Here is a 21,634-nt window from a genome sequence, read left to right on the forward strand (position 1 = left end):
TTGCGGTGTCAGAAACTGTCAGTTGCCAACAAATTTGCACTCAAAATTCTCACAAAAGCAATATGGCACAACCAGATGTTCTCGTTGATGGTGAGTGGATCACAGTCCGGGGCGGGGGGGGGGGGGCTATGCTGAAGCTTTTGCAACAATTTTTAGTCAGATGAGCCATGTGTGAGATTTATCTTAGCCTCATCTGGAGGATCTCTGCTTCACAAATGCCAGTCCTCCACCAATTCAGCTCACGCCACATGATATCAATAATTAGTGGGAAACGCTGGATATCAAAAAATACAATAGACCCTGACAAAATTTCAGCAAGAGTACTGAAGGGCGAGCTTGCCAATTGGATACAAAATTGGTTTTACAGTAGGAGACAGAGTGGTGGTGGAGGGTTATTTTCCAGATGGGAGGCCTGTGACCAGCGGTTCACAGCAAGTGGTATTGGGTCCACTTTTGTTTGTCATTTATATGAACAATTTGGATGGGAAATACAGAAGGCATTATTAGCACGTTTGCAGATGACACCATAAATTGTGGTATAATGGACAGTGAAGAACATTATTTAAGATTACAAAGAAATCTTGGTCAATTGAGCCAATGGACTGAGGAACTGAAGATGGAATTTAATTGGATAAATACAAGGCATTGTTGTACCAAAATGAAAACAAGGGAAGGACCTACACAATTAATAGTAGGGTCCTGGGTAAAGTTGCAGAACATAGAAACTTAGTTCAGATAATGCTTTGAAATTTGCATCACAGGTAGACAGAGTGGTTAATGCGGTGTTTAGCATGCTTGCCTTTATTGCTCAGACCATTGAATACAAGTTCTGAGGAAGGGTCACTGAAACGTTAACTGATTTCCCTTCACAGATGCTGCCCGACCTTTTCCAGCACTTTCTGTTTTTGTTACCGATTTACAGCATCCACAGTTCCTTCAGTTTTTGAGTATAAGAGTTGGGACATCATGTTGAGGTTGTGCAGGACAATGGTGAGGCCTATTCTGGAGTACCGTGTGCAATTCTGGTGACCCTGTCATAAGGAAGATGTTATTAAACTGGAGGGGGTTCAGAAAATATTTACCAGGATGTTGCCAGGAATGAAAAAACACAGGCTGCATAGCCGGGACTCTTTACACTGGAGCACAGGAGGTGACTGTTTTGGAGTTTTATAAAATCATGAGCGGTGTAGATAAAAAGTGAATAACAGGGGTCTTTTCCCGAGGGTTGGGGGGATTCAAAACTAGGAGACATATTTCTAAGGTGAGAGGAAAAAGATTTAAACAAAGACATGAGGGGCAACTTTTAAAAAAAAAAGTGGCTTATATGTGGAATGAACTGCCAGAGAAAGTGGGGGATATTAGTAGAGTTATAACAATTAAAAGACATTTCAATAAGTTCATGATGAGAAAGGTTTGCAGGGATATGGTCTGAGATTTGAATGCAGATGTCCCAGTTAAGAGAAGGGACACTACCACTGCACTGCAAGAGACGCCTTACAGCAGAGTACTATGCTGACAGTTGACAGTGTTTATCTGTGTTCAACAATCCATTTCTTTGTAATGAATACTAGCTCTTGCTCAGCAGAGAAATCTGGTCCTCATTTGGTCAGTTTGTGTCTATCCGACAAGTAAATTGGAGCTTTATATACATTGACAAAATCTTTAATTTCTGTAATGACTCCAACAATACCAGGGCTTGCTTTGCAGTGTACTACTGTACAGCATAGCTTCAAATAAAGCTTTGATAATTATTTTCTATTCAAGGGCTGATATCAAGTATATTCTATCATATAATTTCCACTGCTGATTTTCCTAGATTTCTATTATGATAAATTCTGAGATGTGAAAACCCAAAACAGAATCCGAAAATTTAATTTGAATACTGTGGAGCAGCACAAACACCTTTAAATTGACACTTCGGAGTCTCTATATTTGTAGATTATTACAGCAATTCAGTCCATCACGTTTATAAGGGAAACACAGAAAAAGGTCTAGTATAACATCACAAAGAAAGTCTGTGGAACAGTTCTAATCCGTACTCTTATGGCATGTCACACGGCAGCATAGACAACAAAAGAATCAAGCAATGAGAGCAGACTAACTTCCTGCATCAGCTTTTTCCACAAGCTGTGAAGTAGCTGACATTTACATTATATACTGCATGCTGGACAGAAAATAAAGTTTAACCTATTGTTCTTAAACCAGTTTTAAGACAGTGAACTTTGACAAACACTAAACATCCAAGAAACTAAAAGAAGAAAACTACAAGTACCTAAAATCATAAGTCCATAAAAACAGACGCAGAAATAGGCCTTTCAGCCACTTGAGCCTTCTCCATTCAATAGGATCATGATTGATCTGACATTCTTTATTCACAAAGGGACCAAAGGGGTGACTTTTTAAGCAGAGGGTGGTGCATGTATGGCATGAAGCTGCCAGGCAAAGTGTGGAGGCTGGCACAGTTTCGGCATTTAAAAGTTGTCTGGATGGGTAAATGAATAGGAAGGGTTTACAAGAGGGATATAGCCTAAATGCTGGCAAATGGGATTAGACTAATTTAAGATATTTGGTCAGCATGGAAGAGTTGCACCGAACAGTCTGTTTCCATCTATGACTCTGACTTGCCCTGTATTCCTTAATTCCCCTACTGATCCAGAATCTATCTAGGCCAGCCTTAAATACACACAAGGATTCTACCCCCATAGCTCTGTAGCACGGTGACCCAAAAACTCTCAAATCTCAAGAAATTTTTCCTCATCTCAGTCTTCAATTCTGAGATTATTGTCCCTTTACTCTGAGACTATGCCCTCTGGTCCCAGATGTCTCCCATGAGGGAAAAATTCTCCCAGTATATACCACGGTAAGCCCATAATCTTATCCTTTTCCGTGAAATCAACCCTCATTTTCCTAAACTCCAGTGAGTACATTTCCAACCTGTTCAGTCTTTGCTCATAAGGCTATACCTCCATACCAGATATCATCCTTATATGAATTGCCAATGAAATTATATTTTTCCTTAAATAAGGGACCAAAATGGGGATTGAGCTGCCAGGGGAAGTGGTGGAGGCTGGTACAATTACAGCCTTTAAAAGGAATCTGGATGGGTACATGAATAGGAAGGGTTTAAGAGGGATATGAGCTACACACTGGCAAATGGGACTAGATTAGGTTAGGATATCTGATTGGCATGAACAAGTTGGACCAAAAGGAATGGTTCCGTGCTGTACATCTGTATGACTATGACTAAAACTGCTCACATTACTCTAGATGTGGTCTCTCAGCACCTGGTTCAGTTGCAGTATACTCCAACACCAATAATAAGGACCAACACTCTATTAGTCTTCTACATCTGTGCGCCAGTATTGTGTGTTTCATGCACAAGTGCATGGCCAAGTAGGGCTGAGTCAGCATGGTTTCATCAGGGAAGATCATGCCTGATAAATCTGTTAGAATTCTGAGTGGGTAATGAACAAGTTAGACAAAGGAGAACCAATGGATGTGATTGATTTGGATTTCCAGAAAGCTTCTGACAAGCAGCTAAATAGGAAGCTGCTAAAGATAGAGACTAAGATAAATAAGTCTCCAGGGCTGGACCAGATATATCCAAGCTTACTACGAGAACAAGAATTGAGATTGCTGCATTCTGGCGATGATCTTTCCATCCTCACTCTCCATGGGAGTAGTATCAGATGATTAGAGGGAAGCGAATGTTGTTCCTCTGTTTAAGAAAGGGAATAGGGAATTCCCTAGGACTTACAGACCAGTCAGTCAGTCTTATATCTGTGGTAAGCAAGATACTGGAAAGGATTCTGAGAGATAGGATTTATGACTATTTGGAAAAACAGTTTGATTAAAGGTCATCAGCATGGCTTTGAGAAGGGCAAGTCAGCCTCATAAGCCTTGTTTAGTTCTTTGAGAAAGCGATGAGACAAGTTGACGAAGGTCAAGCAGTGAATGTGGCGTATGTGGATTTCAGTAAGGCATTTGATATGGTTCCACCTGGTAGACTCATTCAGAGAGTTAGGAGGAATGGAATACAGGGAAATTAGGCTGTTTGGATACAAAATTGGCTGGCCGAGTGATGACAGTGAGTGGTAGTGGATGGAAAGTGTACCGCCTGGAGGTTGATGATCAGTGGTATCCTGCAGGGATCTGTTCTCGGACCTCTACTCTTTGCAGTTTATAAAAATAACTTGGATGAAGAAGGAGGATAGGTTAGTAAGTTTGCCGATAATACTATCCACAGTGCTCCAACCTTAGTGTCAAGGGTTGTTGCAGGCTACAAGACATGGACAAGATGCAAAGCTGGGCTGGGAAGTGGCAGATGGAGTTCAACCTGAATAAATGAGAAGAAGTGATTCATTTTGGAAGGTCTAATTTGAATGCTGAATACAGGGTTAAAGACAGGATTCTTGGCAGTGTGGAGGAACAGTGGGATCTTGGGGACCATGTATGTAGATCCCTCAAGGTTGCCACCCAAGCTGCTAGGGTTGTTAAGACAGCATATAGTGTTTTGGCTTTCATTAAAGGGGGGAATTGAATTAAAGAACTGTATGTTGCAGCTCTATAAACCCATGGTTCGACCACACTTGGAATATTGTGTCCAGTCTGGTCAGTTCTTTATAGGAAGGGTGTAGATGCTTTAGAGAGGGTGCAGAGGAGATTTACTAGAGTGCTGCCTGGAGATAAGAAGAAAGAGAGGCGACTTGGTAGATGTATACAAGGCACTGATAGAGTAGATAACCTGAGACTTTTCATCAGGACAGAAATGGCTGACACAAGGGGTCATAATTTAAGGTGATTGCAGAAAGGTATCGAGATGTCAGATGTAGGTTCTTTATGCAGACAGTGGTGGGTGTGTGGAATGCTCTGCCAGCTAAGGTAGTCCAGTCAGAGACATTAGGGACATTTAAGCAACTGCTTGACAAGCACATGGACGGCAGCAAATTGATGGGCTGTAGGTTAGGTTGATCTTGGATTAAAATAAATGCTCGGCACAATATTGTGGGCCAAAGGGCCTGTACTGTTCTATGTTCTAGAGCCCATGGTGTTCTGGGCAAGGTACTGGCATGGATAGAGGATTGGTGGAAGGGGCAGAGAATAGGGATAAAGGGAACTATTTTTCAAGATGGCAGTCTTTGACTAGTGGAGTTTCGCTCAGGTCAGTGTTGGGAGCATAATTATTCACATTGTGCATTAACGATCTGGATGAAGGAACTGAGGGCACTGTTGCTAAATTTGTAGATGACAAAGAAAGTGGGAGAGAAGGTAATGTTGAGGAGGTGAGGAAACTGCAGAAGGACTTGGACAGGCAAGGAGAGTGGGCAAAGAAGTGAAGGATGGAATACACTGTGAGAAAGTGGGAGGTTACACACTTTGGTGGGAAAAATGGAAACATGAACTATTTTCTAAATGGGGAAAGGCTTTAGAAATCCAAAGCACAAAAGGGACTTTGACATTCTAGCTCAGGATTCTCTTAAATTTGCAGGTTTAGAGGCAGTAAGGAAAGCAAACGCAATATTAGCATTCATTTCAAGAGGTCTAGAATATAAGAGCAGAAATGTTCTGCTGAAGCTACGTAAGGCTCTGGTCAGACCACACCACATTTGGAAAACTGTGAGCAGGTTGGGCCACGTATCTAAGAAAGGATGCTGGTGAAGGGGATCCAGAGGAGGTTTACAAGAATGATCCTAGGGTTGAAGAGCTTGTCATGTGAGGAACGGTTCAGGACTCTGGGTCTGCACTTGATGGAATTTAGAACAATAAGGGTGGATCTGATTAAAACTTACAGAATACCAAGGGGCCTGCAGACAGGATGTGAAGATATTTTCATTAGAAGTGATTAAGACTTGGGGGACACAGCCTCAGTGAAGGATAACACTTTAGAATTGAGATGAAAAGAAATTTTTCCAGAAAGAGGGTGTTGAAGCTGAGGAAGCCAAGTTACTGAGTGTTTTTAAGACAGAGATAGATAGGTTCCTTGAACTGTAAGCAAATCAAGAGTTATGGAGACAAGGCAGGAGAATGAGTTGAGAAGCACATCAGCCGTGAATGAATAGCAGAGCTGATTCAATGGGCCAAACGGTCTGATTCTGTTCCCATACCTTACGGTTGTATCTTCCTGTAGTTTTCTCCACTTAAGTAATACTGTTCTTTTTGCTCTCCCTTCCAAAAAGAAATTTACATTTTCCCATATTGTACTCCATTTGCCAACTTTTTGCCAACTTACTTAACCTAATTATCTCTGAACTGTTTGCAACCTTCTCACAACTTGCTTTTCCACATATTTTTACGTAGTCTGCAATTCTGGCTACAATGCATTCACTTCCTTTCTGCAAAGCAATACATATTGTCAACAGATGCAATCTCAGCACTGATCCCTGTGGAATCCCACTGGTAGTCTAAATACAACACATCTACTGCAAACAACAAATACTGGAGATCACAGTGGGTCAGACAGCATCCAGAGACAGAGACCAAGCTAATATTGTGAGTCTAGATAACTCTTCATCAAAGCTGAAGAGAAGTGTGGAGGGAATAGTATTTATGCTATAGTTTTGGGGGCTGGGGAGTGCGCTAGGGGTAAGAGGTATAGGGTGCCAGTGAAGAAAAGATGTTGATACTTCAGTTTTAATCATCAGAATGTGACAATGGCAGAACAATGGGGTGTGTCCTGCCAGACTTGAAAAGGATAGTAAGTGGGATGGGGGAGGGGAGGACCTAATAACAATCCAGAAGAAAGGGAAGAAATTATTCATAAGTTAAAAGGTGTTTAACTCAATATTAAGTCCAGAAGGCTGTGAAGTGCTCAGTCTGAAGATGAAGTGCTATTCCTCCAGTTTGTGCTGTGATTCACTGGAACACTGCAGCGTGGGGAGGACTGACAATTGGATGAGTGAGCAGGATGCTTTGTTAAAATGACCAGCTACGTGAAGGTCAGGGTCCTGCTCATGCACAGACCAGAGGTGTTCTGCAAAGCAGTCACCCAGTCTGTATTTGGTTTCTCCAATATAGAGTAGGCCACATAGAGTGGGTGCAGCGAACACAATACACATGATTGGAGAAGGTACAGGCGAAGTGTTGGTCCACCTGGAAAGACTATTTAGGTCCTTGGATGGTGAGCAGGGAGGTGGTGAAGGGGCAGGTGTTGCACCTTCTGTGGTTATATGGGAAGGTGCAGAGGAGAGACAGGGGATGGTGTTGGTAGTTGTGGAATGGACTAGGGTGTCCCAGAGGGAACGATCACTACAAAATGCAGACAGGCAGAGTGAGGGGAATATGTGTTTGGTGATGGAGTTCTGTGGAGTTGTCTGAAATGGCAAAGAATGATCCTTTAAATGCGGAGGCTGACTGGATGAAAAGTGAGGAGAAGGGGAACCCAATCACACTGTGGCAAGCGATGGGAAGGGGAAAGAGCAGAAGCATGGATGACAGGGTCCCTCAACTGTATCCAACTTGTCAACCACAGTGGGTGGAAAACCAGAGTCATGGAAGTAAGCAAGCCATGTCAGCAGTGCTGTTTTGGAAGTTGGCATCATCTGAACAGATACAACATAGGCAAAAGAGAATGGGATGGAGTCTTTGCAGGACGTGAGGAGTGATGAGCTGTAGTGAAGGTAGCTATGGGAGTCAGTGGCTTTGTACTGGATGGCATTGGACAGTTTATTCCTGAAAATGGAGAGAGCTGCCAAGGAAAGGAAGGGAGGTGTCAGAAATGGATGAAGTGAAAGCTAGAAGCAAAATTAAGGAAATATTCAAGATCCTGGCAGGAGCACAAGTGGCACCAAAACAGTCGATGTACCAAGTGTGTGTGTCGTGGAAGGGGGCTAGTGTAAAACTGGAACAAGGATTATTCCACATACCCCATAGAGAGGCAAGTATAATTGGGACATATTTGTGTAATGATGAATTGAAGGAGAAACTGGTTAGTGAGAGAACAAGTTCAGTTAAGCGGAGGAGTGTGGTGACGTGTGGGGATTGTTTAGTTTCTGGTCGTGGAATAAGCCGTGCACGCTCAGACCATTCTGGTGGGAATGGTGGCATAGAGGGATTGGACATCCATGGTGGACAGGAGGTAGTTAGGGATTGGGAACTGAAAATTGTCGATATGAGGGAGAGCATTAGAGGCGTCATGGATGTAGGTGGGCAGGGTCTAGACAAGTGGAGAGAGGATGGAGTTAAGGTAGGAGGAAATGAACTCAGTGGGGCAGGAACAGGCTGCCAGGGCAGTCTGGTTTGTGGATTTTGGGAATGAGAGAGAAGTAGGCAGTCTGGAGTTGGGAGACTATAAGATTAGAGGCAGTTGGGGGAAGTTGGAGGTAATGAGATCGGTGACAGTCCTGGCAGCAATGGCTTGATGTTTGGATGATGGGTCATGGTCCAGGGCAGCAAGAAGAAGTGCCTGAGAGCAAGCACTAAGTCTCTGCAAGGTAAAGATCTGTGCGCCAGACTATGACAGCACCACCTTTGATGGCCAGTTTGATAACAAAGCTAAGGTTGGACACAAGGAAGTAAAGTGCAGCAATTTCAGAACTGCTCTGGCATTCTTACATTTCGATCACCTAAACTGAAGGATCATCATCTTTTCTTCACTAGCACCCTACACCCATTAACCCTCATGCACCCCCCAAAACTAATGCATAAATGCTGCCCCCTCCACATTTCAAGTCTAATGGAAGACTTACTTACTAGAGGTCATGAGTTCAAGGTGAGAGGGGAAAAGTTTAGGGGAGATATATGTGGGTGGTGGGTGCCTGGATTACGTTGCCAGCGGAGATGGTTGGGTGGGAACAATAGCATCATTTAATATGTATCTTGACAGGTACATGAATGGGCAGGAAGCAATGGGATACAGATCCTTCGAAAATAGGTTGCAGGTTTGGATAGAGGCTTGGAGGGCTGAAGGGTCTGTTCCTGTGCTGTAATAATATTCTTTGTTCTTTGACTCTTCGTCAGAGCTAAAGTGAAACGTTAACTTGCTGTCTCTCCATGGATGCTGTTGGACTCATTGTGATCTCCAGCATTTGTTGTTTTCAACACAGATTCCGTATCTGCAGTAATTTGTTTCTATGATGCATCGACTGATTCCGGTCTATCCACTCTGGATGAAACTTCCTTGAAAAACCATAATAAATTACAAAAACAATTTCCCTTTCAAAAAGCTTCAATGACTCTGCTTGATTAGATTAGAATTTCCCAAATGTTGTGCTATTACTTTCTTAATAATTGATTCCAACGCTTTTCCATCAATAGATGTTAGGCTAATTGACTTTATCTAGTTACCCATTTTTTGCCTCCCTCTCTTTGAATAGGGATATCACATTGGCTGTTTTCTAACCCACTGGTAGTTCTCTAGAATTTGGACAAATTCAACCCATGCACCCACCATCACTGAAGGCAATACCTCTTTTAAGATCCTAAGGCCATCAAGGCTAGGGGCTTTATCTATCTTTAACCCCATTAGTTTGTCTAATACGGTTATTTTAGTGATGGTGATGGTACTTCATTCTTCCCTCTTATTCTTTAGTATTAATGGGATCTTCAACGTTTCTTCCACCAGCTTTACACCACACTAAAAGACAACAAGCTTTAATAAGTTTGCCTTTCAACCACTGTTTTACTCCAAGTTAATTACAAGATCCAGAATTAAATGCATAATTAAGAAACTGCACTGTACTGAAGTTCAGAAACACTTACATGAATTCAAGTTCGGGAATTTTCTCTTTTTTGTGGTGAGTTCTACAACAACATTAATGTTTAAGCAATTTGTACCATTTTTACACCACAAAATCCAGTGTTATAGTTATTTTACAACTATGATAAGACTTGCATTATCTGGCACCTCAAAATTGATTCTCGTTGGTGGAGCACTCTAAGAATCATAGAACCCCTGCAGTGCAGAAAGCGGCCATTCGGATTACTGATTCAGCACTGATCCTCTGAAAAGCATCCCACCCAGACTCCACCCTGTTGCCAAGATGCCACATTTACCAAAGCTAATCTACCTAGTCTGTACAACGGGACAACTTCACATGGCCAATTCACCTAACCTGCACATCATTGGGCTTTGGGAGTAAATTGGACCACCAGGAGGAAATCTATGCAGACACTGGGAGAACATCTGCACGGAGTTTGCACAGTCACTCAAGACTGGAATTGAACCTGGGTCCCTGGTGCTGAGAGGCAGCAGTACTAACCACAGAGCCACCGTGCCACCTTGACATCTGCAATATCCTCTCCTATAAACAACTGTGCACTTCAGTAATCAGAAGGCTTTTTGATGCAGATTTCCACCCACACACTGTTGGGAGGTGAGGGAAAAAGCACTATCTGAAGTGTTCTCTGATCACTTGCTGACACTGACAGCCAGTATTGAACAACAGAAAGCCACCAAACCTGCAAGCATGCTATCTCCCAACACAACTATTCCAATGCCTCCCAGACAGATGTTACTGTAAATGGAAACTATGCACACCATGATTTCACAGATTACAACTAATTATGAAATGGTAATAGTCTGCAAATTACTTTCTAACACTGAACTTGAAAAGATTGGAATATATAAAAGTCTAAGCCACTCAGCTTTTTCTGCTCCAACAATTACAAAAATAAACTGCATTTTTGAAATATGGCTTGAAATCATAACCAAAAATTAACTTTAAACAACCAGCAAACTGATCGGTTCCAAAATAAATACAAAAAACCCACAAGAACAGTGCAGTTAAAAAAAGGGTGCTGGAAGGAGGCCGTCTTGTCCAATAAGTTCCCGTTAGTAGACTGCCCAAGGCTCATGGATACATCAGAGACAAAGCCCAAGATTACAGTAGCAGGTGCTATTCCCTCATAAATTATGCCACTCTTATTTCCGAGTCCATCAGATGTTACTGGTTCAAGGTTGAAAAACAAACTTGAATTTTTAGAAATGCGATAATATGAAATTGGAAATTGGATTAACAAGAGACAAGAATGATATAGACTAACAAAGAGCAAAAGTTTACTTTAAGTAACATGTGGCCTGTGTGAATTTCAGAAAACACAAGTGCTTAAAACGCACCTGGAACTAAAAAGCCTCTTTTTATATTCTCCAAGACAACTGAAAAGAGTTCACAATGATACATGGCGAAGGCAATGATATAATAATATTGCGGTTGGATTCGTCATTGAGAACCACAAGAAATGTTGTATTGTGAAGTCTTGGATCCTTTGTCTATAAGATAGATAGACTGGTATTAGAAGCAGCCCAGAGAAGGCTCACTAGGTTGAGGCTGGGATTGGAGAAACTGTCATGATGACAGATTGAGTAGATTGGGCCTGTAATCATTGGAGTTTAGAAAAATGAGACACAAAAGAGCTGAGATTTTGAGAGGTTTTACAGATGGTAGAGGTTGTTTCCCCAAATTGGAGAGTCGAGGGAGTAGACAGCATGATCTCGGAATAAGGAGTCACCCAGTTAAGATAGAAACGAAGAAGAATTTTGCTCAGAAGGTAGTGACTCCATGGATTTTTTTAAATATAAACAACATAGAGGGCATTAAATATATCAAAGGCTAAGCTAGACAGATTTTTAAAAACAGTAAGGGAATCAAGGGTTACAGGAAAAAGGACAGAAAAGCAGATTTGAGGATTGTCAGATCAGCCATATGCCATTGATAGTCTCACTGGGCCAAATGGCCTACTTTTGTGTTCGCCACTCAAACAGCAACAGCACAGAATAAGGTCCATCAACTCATTAAGACTGCACCAGTGAAAAATAAGTTCCTAACTATTCTAATTCCATTTTCTAGCACTTGGTCCATAACCTTGTATGCCTTGGTATCACAAGTGCATATCTAAACAGTTAAATGGAACATGAGGGTTTCTGCCTCTAAAACCCTTACTGACAGAGTCCCAAATTCCCACCATCCTTTGGGCAAAAAAAAAATCCTTACATCCTGCTAAGTATCCTCTCTCTTACCATAATCCTATGCCTCCCTCATTTTTGATCCCACCACCAAAGGGATTCATTCCCATCGACTCTACCTATGCTCCTCATCATTGTAGTCAGTGGTTAGTACTGCTGCCTCACTGCCAGGAACCTGGGTTCAATTCCAGCCACAGACGACTGTGCAAACGCCACACACACATTCTCCCAGTGTCTGCGCGGGTTTCCTCCCGGTGCTCCAGTTCCCTCCCACAATCCAAAGATGTGCACGTTAGGTGAATTGGCAGTGCTAAATTGCCCAGTGTTCAGGGATGCATAGATTGGGTGTATTAGTCAGGGGTTAAAATGTAGGAGAATGGTTCTGGGTGCGTTATTCTTTGGAGGGTCAGTGTGGACTTGCTGGGCAGGGGGCCTGTTTCCAAACTGTAGGAAATCTACAAAAAAAACCTCCATCTTGTCCACTCCCCGCCAGTCTCCTCGATTCCAGTCTCTCTTCATAACAAAATCTCTGTATCACTCCTACAATGTGGATTCTAGAACTGCACATATTACTCTAACTGTGGCCTAATCAATGTTTTATACAGTTCAAGCATAACAACTCTGTTCTTAAATCTCTTGCCTTGGCTAAGAGAATATGTTTTATCACTTTATGCACCTGACCCAGTACCTAAAGAAACTGGTGGGCACACACACCATGGTTCTCAGATTCTCTAACTGGTGATTTCTAAGGCCCGACTGTGCATCATGTACTGTCTTGCCTTGTTTATCCTGCTCACGGACATCAGCTCAACTTACGCAGATTGAACTCCATTTCCAACTACTCAGGCCACCTGTCAAGCTCATCTGTATCATTTTGTAATTGGACGCTATGCTCCTCATTATTTATCATCCTACCAAATTTCATATCATCCATGAACTCACTGATTGACCCTCATGCACTTAAATTGTGCAAACACTAATATCAAGGGCTCCACTAGGTACAGGCGTCAAGTCAAAGAACCACCCATTAACCACCATCTGCTGCTTTCTGTCACTCAGCGAGCTCTGAATCAATAGCTGGATTTCTTTGGATTCCATGAGCTTTGAGCTTCACTATCAGTCTCTTGTGCAGGACCTTATCAAAAGCTTTGCTGAAGACCAAGTAGATCACTAAAACATTACCTTCATCTGCACACTAGGTCAACTCTGAAAAATTCAAGCAGGCTGGTCAGAAATGGCTTCCTCTTGACATAGATATGTTGACTGCTCTTGATTAACCCCCGACCCTCCCAATGCAGATTAATTCTGTCCATCATGATCTTATATCAGGAAGCAAAATGCATAATCCTAGTCCCTTACCAAACTAACACAACCTACATGCGGTAGAAAACTGCAGGAGGATGCATCATGAAGGGGTACTCGTGCAGGAAAACCTAAACGCAATCATATAATTCAAACATTGGTTTATCAGAAATCATACAGGGACAGATCTTCCCAGGCCTTTAGCAGTACAGGTAATGAGGAGATTGTTGGGGAAAAAAACACATCTCAAAATTGAAAAGATTTAAAGTATTCCCTTTGAAGTTTCAGCAGTGAGCCCTGTATTTGACTTCTGATTTTTATTCATCAATGGGATGTGAGATGTGGCTGGGCCAGCATTTTGTACCTGTCCCTAGTTGCCCTTGAGAAGGTGGTGGTGAGCTGCCTTCTTCAACTGCTGCAGTCCATATGCTGTGGGTAGACCCATGTGCTGTAGGTTTACTTATCAGGACCAATGTGATACAGTCTACATGATAATAACACCACAGCTATACTTTGCCATAAACCCGGACTTACTCTGCCTTCCTAAAAGCTCAACCGAGAGCCCAAACTGAACACCGACAGAAAGACAAAATCAGAGACCAAATAAGGAAACAGAATATTTTAAATTGTTTCAATGAACACGCTTCGGTAAACAATTCAATGTCTATTCACTGAAATGGTATTTAGGATGGAAATGAAGGCAAGAACAAGTTTATTTGGTTTATGTTAGTAGACGAGTTATGTAACTTTTTCTCATTCCTATTTAATTTGTACAATACTGGCGGGTCTCTATAACAGGCCACACATTGCGCAAGACCAACAAATTTCAAGATATATATTTGGGTCCCCACAAAAAAAAGGTTGACTACAATCCAATTGCTTAGAATCTTAAATTATAACTCTTTACCAATGCAATTTATAACAATTATAATGACAAATTTAAAACTATGTGAAAGGTATGGATTAATGTAACTACGTGTCAAGAATCTCACAGTATCAAAAACTTAAAACATTTCAAGGAGGATCATGACTATTTCTCTTGAAAATAGATATATTTTAAAAAATCTTAAAAGCTGGAATTAACATCCTTATCATGGCATTTTTCTGTTGTTTCCCCCAATTGATGGAATGAATTACATTCACAGCATGATAACTAGAAAAGTTTACACAGGAGTTGGCTTCTATTACATTTTATTTCTTAAAGCCACAAATGAATCTGGAATATATCTACTGTACCAAAACTCAGGGCTCTATCAGGAAAGCAGAACAATCTAACACGCTTGAAGTTTATCTTGAAATCACACAGTATTACTAGGGCTCACAACAATTCTAAGAACGTATTCCCTTGAAAGTGTGACTAGACCCCGGCACACAGTGAGTAAAATGTGCCAATAGGTACTTCCCAAAACAGGACACACATGAACTTACTCCCACAACTCTCAAATTTGTACTTTCCTGCAAATGTAAAGTCTGAATCTTGAACGAATTTACTTGGTGCACAATAATATGAATATTTTAATGCACATTCCAACCAAAATTAAACATGAGAAACTTATTACTACCCTGGACAAAGTAAAGAAAATAACAGAAATGAGCACAACAGGAAGTCGTACATCATTTCTTTAGAAACATTACATTTGCCCATAGCATGTGTTTTCAAGTTATTCAGTATTTACAAGTCTCCAAACAGCGCAGCAAATAAATTTCATTGGCTATTAATTGAAATGCATTCCATCTGATAGAGGCCTGTAATTCACTGAAACATGTGCCAACCGCCATCTCAGCTACAGAGGAAATCTAATAAACGGTTTGTCCATTGCAAATATTGATGCAGTGCTAAAATGAAGATTTGTCAGCTTCCTCAGTTCAAAAGTTTAAAAAGCCTTAGACATAGTTCAGTGTCTAATCCAAAAAGAGACTCAGAATTCGTATTCTTCTTGCTTACCAAAACGTGGTTTAAAAATAAGTCAAGGCACAGCAAATTGTGATGCTAATTCATTTTGCAATTCCCATGCTTGTACAGTTAACATAAACCAGATTACAATAAACAACCCAATTGAAGATCTGAAGATCCCCACGACTGCTGAATCCTTACTTTCCCATCATCAATCAACTTTTTTATTTGATAGGATCCCATTTAAACTGGTTTAAAACGTCAGCGATTAAAATCCATGATTGCACATAGTTTACACATCAGCTTCAGGCAAGAACCCATGGAACGTACTGAAGTAAAATTTAAAAAATTCCAAGCTATTGGTGTTTCTCCAAAAAGAGAGAACCAATCCCTGAGCACCTAAACTGAAGCCTAACCCACAACTATTTACTTTCTTTGCTCTTAAAATTCTCCCAATAGAAACAAAAAGCTCATTACTCTCCAGGACATCATTGCTTGCTCACATTGTTTTACAAAAGAAATCATTAAGGCGATAGACATGCTTACAAGTGACATGCAGACTTAAAAATAAATATATATAAAGAGGACACATATCTTACTGCCACTACTTCCTTCACAAATGAAGAAGTTTAGCATTTACCCAATGACAGATATTAGACCAATATAAATTTCCTACTTTATCGACCTTCTTCCTTGAAAAGAGGTGCTACATTTGCAGTTTCCAAACTGTTGGGATCCTTCCAGAACTCAGGGAATTTAGCAAGTTTACAACTAATGCATCCAATTCTTTCAAAATCCTAGGATGTAGACCATCAGGTCTATGAAACCTGTCAGTCTTCAGTTGTTTATTAATCGTTGTCTGTTATTTTAATCTTACCTTGCGAAAGGCACTGGTTTGCAAGAGCTGTTTGACCAGAGAGCAAGTAGAGATTAAGACGTGCAAAGATACTCGTCAGCGATGGAATTGTAATGAAACAATATGCAGCACAAGCCTGAGAGTTAGTGAAACAAAAATGATTAATCTTATGAGAAACGATGCATAACTTTGTCAGAACCAATTCTGTGTAACTGTAAATCATGACTAATACAGTGACTCTTCACAGTCCCTTCTCAGACATTTCAATATTCAAGCTGATCATTCATTTTTCGTTATTTCCAGTGCACAAATGCATAATAACCAATTAAATTTCCAATACATTTTTAATCAAATTAGTTACTGAACAAGCTGCATAATGAACACGTGTCCCAAAGCAGTTAAATTGTCAGCATTTTAGAACGCATCATGAAGTTTGAAACTAACCCGCACAAATGCTGCTGTCTTTCTGGAATGATTGCCTTTCATTACTTTCTTTGTTTCCATTGCAAGCTGATTCACACTCTTTAAAAAAAAAGGAGGAAACACAAACATTACATACTCACAACTGAATTTATATTTGCCAAAAGCGTACTACAATATTTCCCGTGATTTTGAATCTCAATCAAGTTTCACTAAATAGAATTTTATAATTCTATCAAGTTTGGGTACTGGGATTCTAATTCAACCTTGGCATTTTATCTAATTTGATCATAGTTTGGTTCAAATTCAAATAGTTTGTAATCTGAAAATTGTGAAGCAGCAAATTACTGTTGACTTGGAGAGGCCTGGATTAGTCAGGGATAGTCAGCATGGATTAGTCAGGGATAGTCAGCATGGATTAGTCAGGGATAGTCAGCATGGATTAGTCAGGGATAGTCAGCATGGATTAGTCAGGGATAGTCAGCATGGATTAGTTAGGAGGAGGTCATGCCTAATGAATTTGTTAGAATTTTTTGAAAACATGATCAAGCAGATGAGGAAATTTCAGTTGATGTAGTTTATATGGATTTTAGCAAAGCTTTTGACAATGTTCCACATGGGAGACTGATTGAAAATGTTAAAGCACATGGAGTTGAGGGAAACTTGGTGAGATGGATCAGAAATAATAAGAAGACACAAAGAATAGTGGTAGAAAGCTGTTCCAGTGACTGGAGGCCAGTATCCTGCAGTGTACCACAAGAGCTTTTGCCTGAAACATCGATTTTCCTGCACCTCGGATGCTGCCTGACCTGCTGTGCTTTTCCAGCACCACTGATCTAAACAAGGATCAATACTTTGTTGTTTGTTATATACATAAGTGATACAAATGAAAATGTAAGGGAAATGTTAAGCACATTTGCAGACGATTCCATGCTTGGTAGGGTAGTTAATAGCAAAGATGGTTGTAGGTTACAGGAAGATATAAATGGGTTAGTCAGATGGACAGACCAATGACAGATGGTATTTAACCCTGATAAGTACAGGAGGATGTACTTTAAAAGAGAAAAAAAACAAGATGGGGGGAGTATTTATTGAATGACAGGGCACTGGGTAGCTTACAGAAACAGATGGATTTTGGGGTAATTATTCACAGCTCCCTGAAGTTGGCAAAGCACACGAATAGGCAGCATATGGGACATTTGCAAAGAACGCACAAGGAGATAATGCTGGAGTTGTCCAGTATTTGTTTGGCACAGCACCTCACTGCAGGAAGGATGTGATTGCACTGGAGGGGGTACAAAAGGGAGGTTCACGAGGATGCTGCCTGGGATGGAGAAAATGAGCTGGAAGAGGAGACCAGATAGGCTGGGATTGTTTTCTTCACAGCAGAGAAGACTGAGTGGGGGGGAGGGGGGGGTGGGGGGGAGGGGGGGGGAGAAGGGGACACGATGAGGTGTGTAAGATTATGAGGGGTATGGACAGCGTGAATAGAGAGCAGCTGTTCCCTGTGGTTGAGGGGTCAATCATGAGGGAGCACAGTTTTAGGGCAAGGAGCAAGAGATTCAGAGGGGATTTGGGGAAAAGAAAATCTTTTCACTCAATGGGCAGTGGGAATCTGGACTGCACTACCTAGGAAAGTTGTGGAGGCTGGAAACCTTAAAAACTTCAAAACATATTTTGCCAAGGATCTGAGATATCATAACATTCTAGGATATGGGACAAGTGCAGGAAATTGGGACTAGCATGCTTTTAGTGGTATTTAAGTGGGTGCAGACTTGGTGGGCCGAAGGGATATTTCAGCATTTTAGGATTCCATGAACCAAGGAAGTGAGAAAGTTTAAATCATACTGCAATTATTAAAAAACATGTGAAGAGCCCTGACAGACATTAATTTTACAGATTGTAAATAACCAACGCACTTAAAGAACGCATTGGCAAACAGCGCCCCCTCCTGAAATATGCAAGTACAGCACACCAACTCAAAATTAAAACAATAAATATCATGGTATAGATCGCACAACACCAGATTATAGTCCAACAGGTTTAATTGGAAGCACTAGCTTTCGGAGCTCCTGATGAAGGAGCGTCACTCCAAAAGCTAGTGCTTCCAATTAAACCTGTTGGACAATAAACTGGTGTTGTGTGATTTTTTAAAAAACTTTGTACACCCCAGTCCAACACCGGCATCTCCAAATCATGATATCGAACTATACTGATATAGATAAATCCACTTCCGAGCACAATTCGAGAATTTAAAGGAAAATATATAGGTTTAGCTTGAACATAATTTCTACTCACATGGATCAATTGGATAAGGACAGGTTCCAAGTTGCAGAAGGTGGATCGGGCTTCCACATACAAGCTTAGCTGCTGCTCAAAGTCACGACCAAATGAAACCTCACCACCAAATACAAGACAGAAATATAAGGAAAGTATGTGTTGGGAGTCAAAATTACCGTGCTTAAGAAACAAAATGAGCATAAAACACAGCGTAGAACAAATTACACAACAGGAGTAAGCAGAATTATATAATGTACTATCATTCAGCAAAGAGTAAAATATTCCACATATGAATGATCAGAGATCATAATCTAGTTGCTTTTGCAAAAATGCATGCTTTAACTCACATTAATAGTAATAAATTCACAGGATGGATTACATTACCTACAGTTAAATTGTACGAATTTCAATCATACGAAGATTCAAACAATTTCCATTCTGCCGTAATATAAAATTAGGTTACTAAACTGTAATAATTCAGGAAACCCGACTGGGAATGAACATCATTTATGGTTGAACAACAAAATAGAGCCACTACTCACTCTGTACCTAGGTTATTCCCAGCCCAAGACAGACAGTTATGTGCCTGCTCTAGTTAATCTTTCCATTTTGTTATTACACATCTCTGGAGCAGGTGAGGCTTGAACACATGCCTCCTGGCTCAGAGGTAGGGACACAACTCAAGCACCACAAGAGTCCATTTGCGTCTGCTCTATAGATATTTTTAATCAACCTGTCAATGTACATTATGACATACCTAGGACAGATGGGACATGAACCCAGGCCTTCTAGGGCAGAGGTAGGGAATTATCACTGCACCACAAGGGCCTCTTGTATGCTATTATTTTCTAATTAATCTCTTCAGAGATGTTATGACACACCTCACCTGATCTGACCTGAATCCAGGGCTCTCAGTCATTGAAACACAAGAGGGCCATACTTCTGTAGTAGTTTATTTATTTAACTAATTTTTTCTAATCAACCAGGACTCAGAGGACAAGTTCCAGCTGGGCAGGCCATTGCCTTTACCAAGGGAACTCACTCATTAGGCTCCACAGGGAGATTAACTCGCGATTCCCCATGAGCATTGTAGGAGTTATCGCATCAGACTATTTTTTTCTACAATAAAAAAGGGCTCTGAATTATAAGGAATATAGTGCACTGCATTTGAAAAACGTGATCATAAATATTAATAGTAGACAAACAGCACTTCAAACCTACTCTGCAATCCAATAAGATTATAGCTTATCCTTTACCTCAGCTCAGCTTTTCCCGTTCAATGCTTGTATCCCTCAATTTCCTGGAAGACCAAAAATCTAACAATCTCAGACACAAACACACACCCTGACGACAAAATAGGACGACTTGCATGAGAAACAGCAGAAACAACAAGTGACAGACAGGGCTAAGCAATCCCTTAACCAATGTAACAGATGTAAGCACTGCCAGAACTGGTCATAAGTGATGGCAGACAATTAAACAACTCACTGGAGGAGGGAGTTCCACAAATATTCTCTTCCTCAATGATGGGAGAACCCAGCCTATCAGTGCAAAACAATAAGGCTGAAAGATATGCAACAATCTTCAGGCAAAAAGTGTCGACTGGGTGATTCATGTTGGTCTCCCCCAGAGGTCCCCAGTATCACAGACGGCAGTCTTTGGACAAGTTGAAACACTCCAGGTGATCACAAAAAAAAAAGGTTGGAAACACTGAACACTGCAAAGGCTATGGGCCCTTAAACATTCTAGCAACTGTACTGAAAAGTTGTGCTGCAGAACTTCCCCGAACCCAACTCAGCACCAATTAAAAAAGATTGCCTATTCTTGTACATGCAGTTTTACAGCAAAGTAAGGCACTCACCATTCTGATAAATCCACTGATTAAAATGGCCAAACTCCGTTTTTCATCTTCCAATGTTAAAGCACTTCAATAAGGTGTGTAGATAAACAGGCATAATATTAAAGACTAATTTATTAAAAAGGGCAAACCAAGCAAAAACAGGATTAAAAAGTAGTGTACACTAATTCTCTAACGAAAATTAGAAGAAAATGAATAATTCACAGGAACAAGTGGTTATATTATTTGGAGAAAACGCAATTACAAATAACTTGGAATATAAACATTTGCAATATTTTACTTCAAACATTAAAAACAATTGCTGTGGAATCTGCATAGAAAACCATGACAATTATTTCCATCACATAAAATAGCCTGAGTAACTAATGTTAATAACCTTAGTTTGGTTTTCTGTTGCAACTCTCTACTGTTTTATAGTCGATACATTTATTAAACACTACTGGGGAGGACAAGCTAACAAGCAGCTCTACTGACAACAGTGCAGAATTGCACCTTCCAACCCAACTCGATGATGATTCGGATGTTATGGACAAATGTGATTGAATTTTATCTGTCATAAAAGCAAAGAGGTTTCACCTGCCATTTAAAATAATACATCCGTAAATAAAAAATCCCACCATCCCATAGGCTTCTACCACAGTAGCAATGTAGGATGCCAAACCGCTTAGCTTACCAAAACGTTAGTATAGACTGATTAGGGATAGAGGACAGCACGGTGGCACAGTGGTTAGCACTGCTGCCTCACAGCGCCAGTGACCCGGGTTCAATTCCCGCCTCAGGTGACTCTCTGTGTGGAGTTTGCACATTCTCTCTGTGTCTCGTGGGTTTCCTCTGGGTGCACTGGTTTCCTCCCACAATCTAAAAATGTGCAGGTTAGGTGAATTGGCCATGCTAAATTGCCTGTAGTGTTAGGGTAAATGTAGGGGAATGGGTGGGTTGCACTTTGGCGGATCGGTATGGACTTGTTGGGCCGAAGGGCCTGTTTCCACACTAAGTAATCTAATCCAATCAACAAGGCTTTGCGTGTGAGAAATCATGTCTCACAAACTTGATTGAGTTTTTTGAAGAAGTAACAAAGAGGATTGATGAGGACAGAGTAGTAGATATGATCTGTATGGACTTCAG

The 21,634-nt window shown here is 40.8% G+C and overlaps 1 protein-coding gene across 1 annotated transcript in view; it reads right to left on the bottom strand.

Annotated features, from left to right (window-relative positions):
- The window catches only part of vps35l (VPS35 endosomal protein sorting factor like), a 149,020-nt gene that overhangs the window by 42,416 nt on the left and 84,970 nt on the right, over positions 1-21,634 (bottom strand). Inside the window, exons 23-26 of the mRNA XM_060840406.1 lie at positions 20,513-20,576; positions 18,670-18,768; positions 16,396-16,473; positions 15,973-16,087 (exon numbers count right to left, since the gene is read on the bottom strand). Of these exons, the coding sequence (XP_060696389.1) occupies positions 15,973-16,087; positions 16,396-16,473; positions 18,670-18,768; positions 20,513-20,576 (356 nt within the window). The remainder of the gene's footprint in view (positions 1-15,972; positions 16,088-16,395; positions 16,474-18,669; positions 18,769-20,512; positions 20,577-21,634) is intronic.

The sequence above is a fragment of the Hemiscyllium ocellatum genome, chromosome 20, assembly GCF_020745735.1.
Source record: "Hemiscyllium ocellatum isolate sHemOce1 chromosome 20, sHemOce1.pat.X.cur, whole genome shotgun sequence".
NCBI lineage: Eukaryota > Metazoa > Chordata > Chondrichthyes > Orectolobiformes > Hemiscylliidae > Hemiscyllium > Hemiscyllium ocellatum.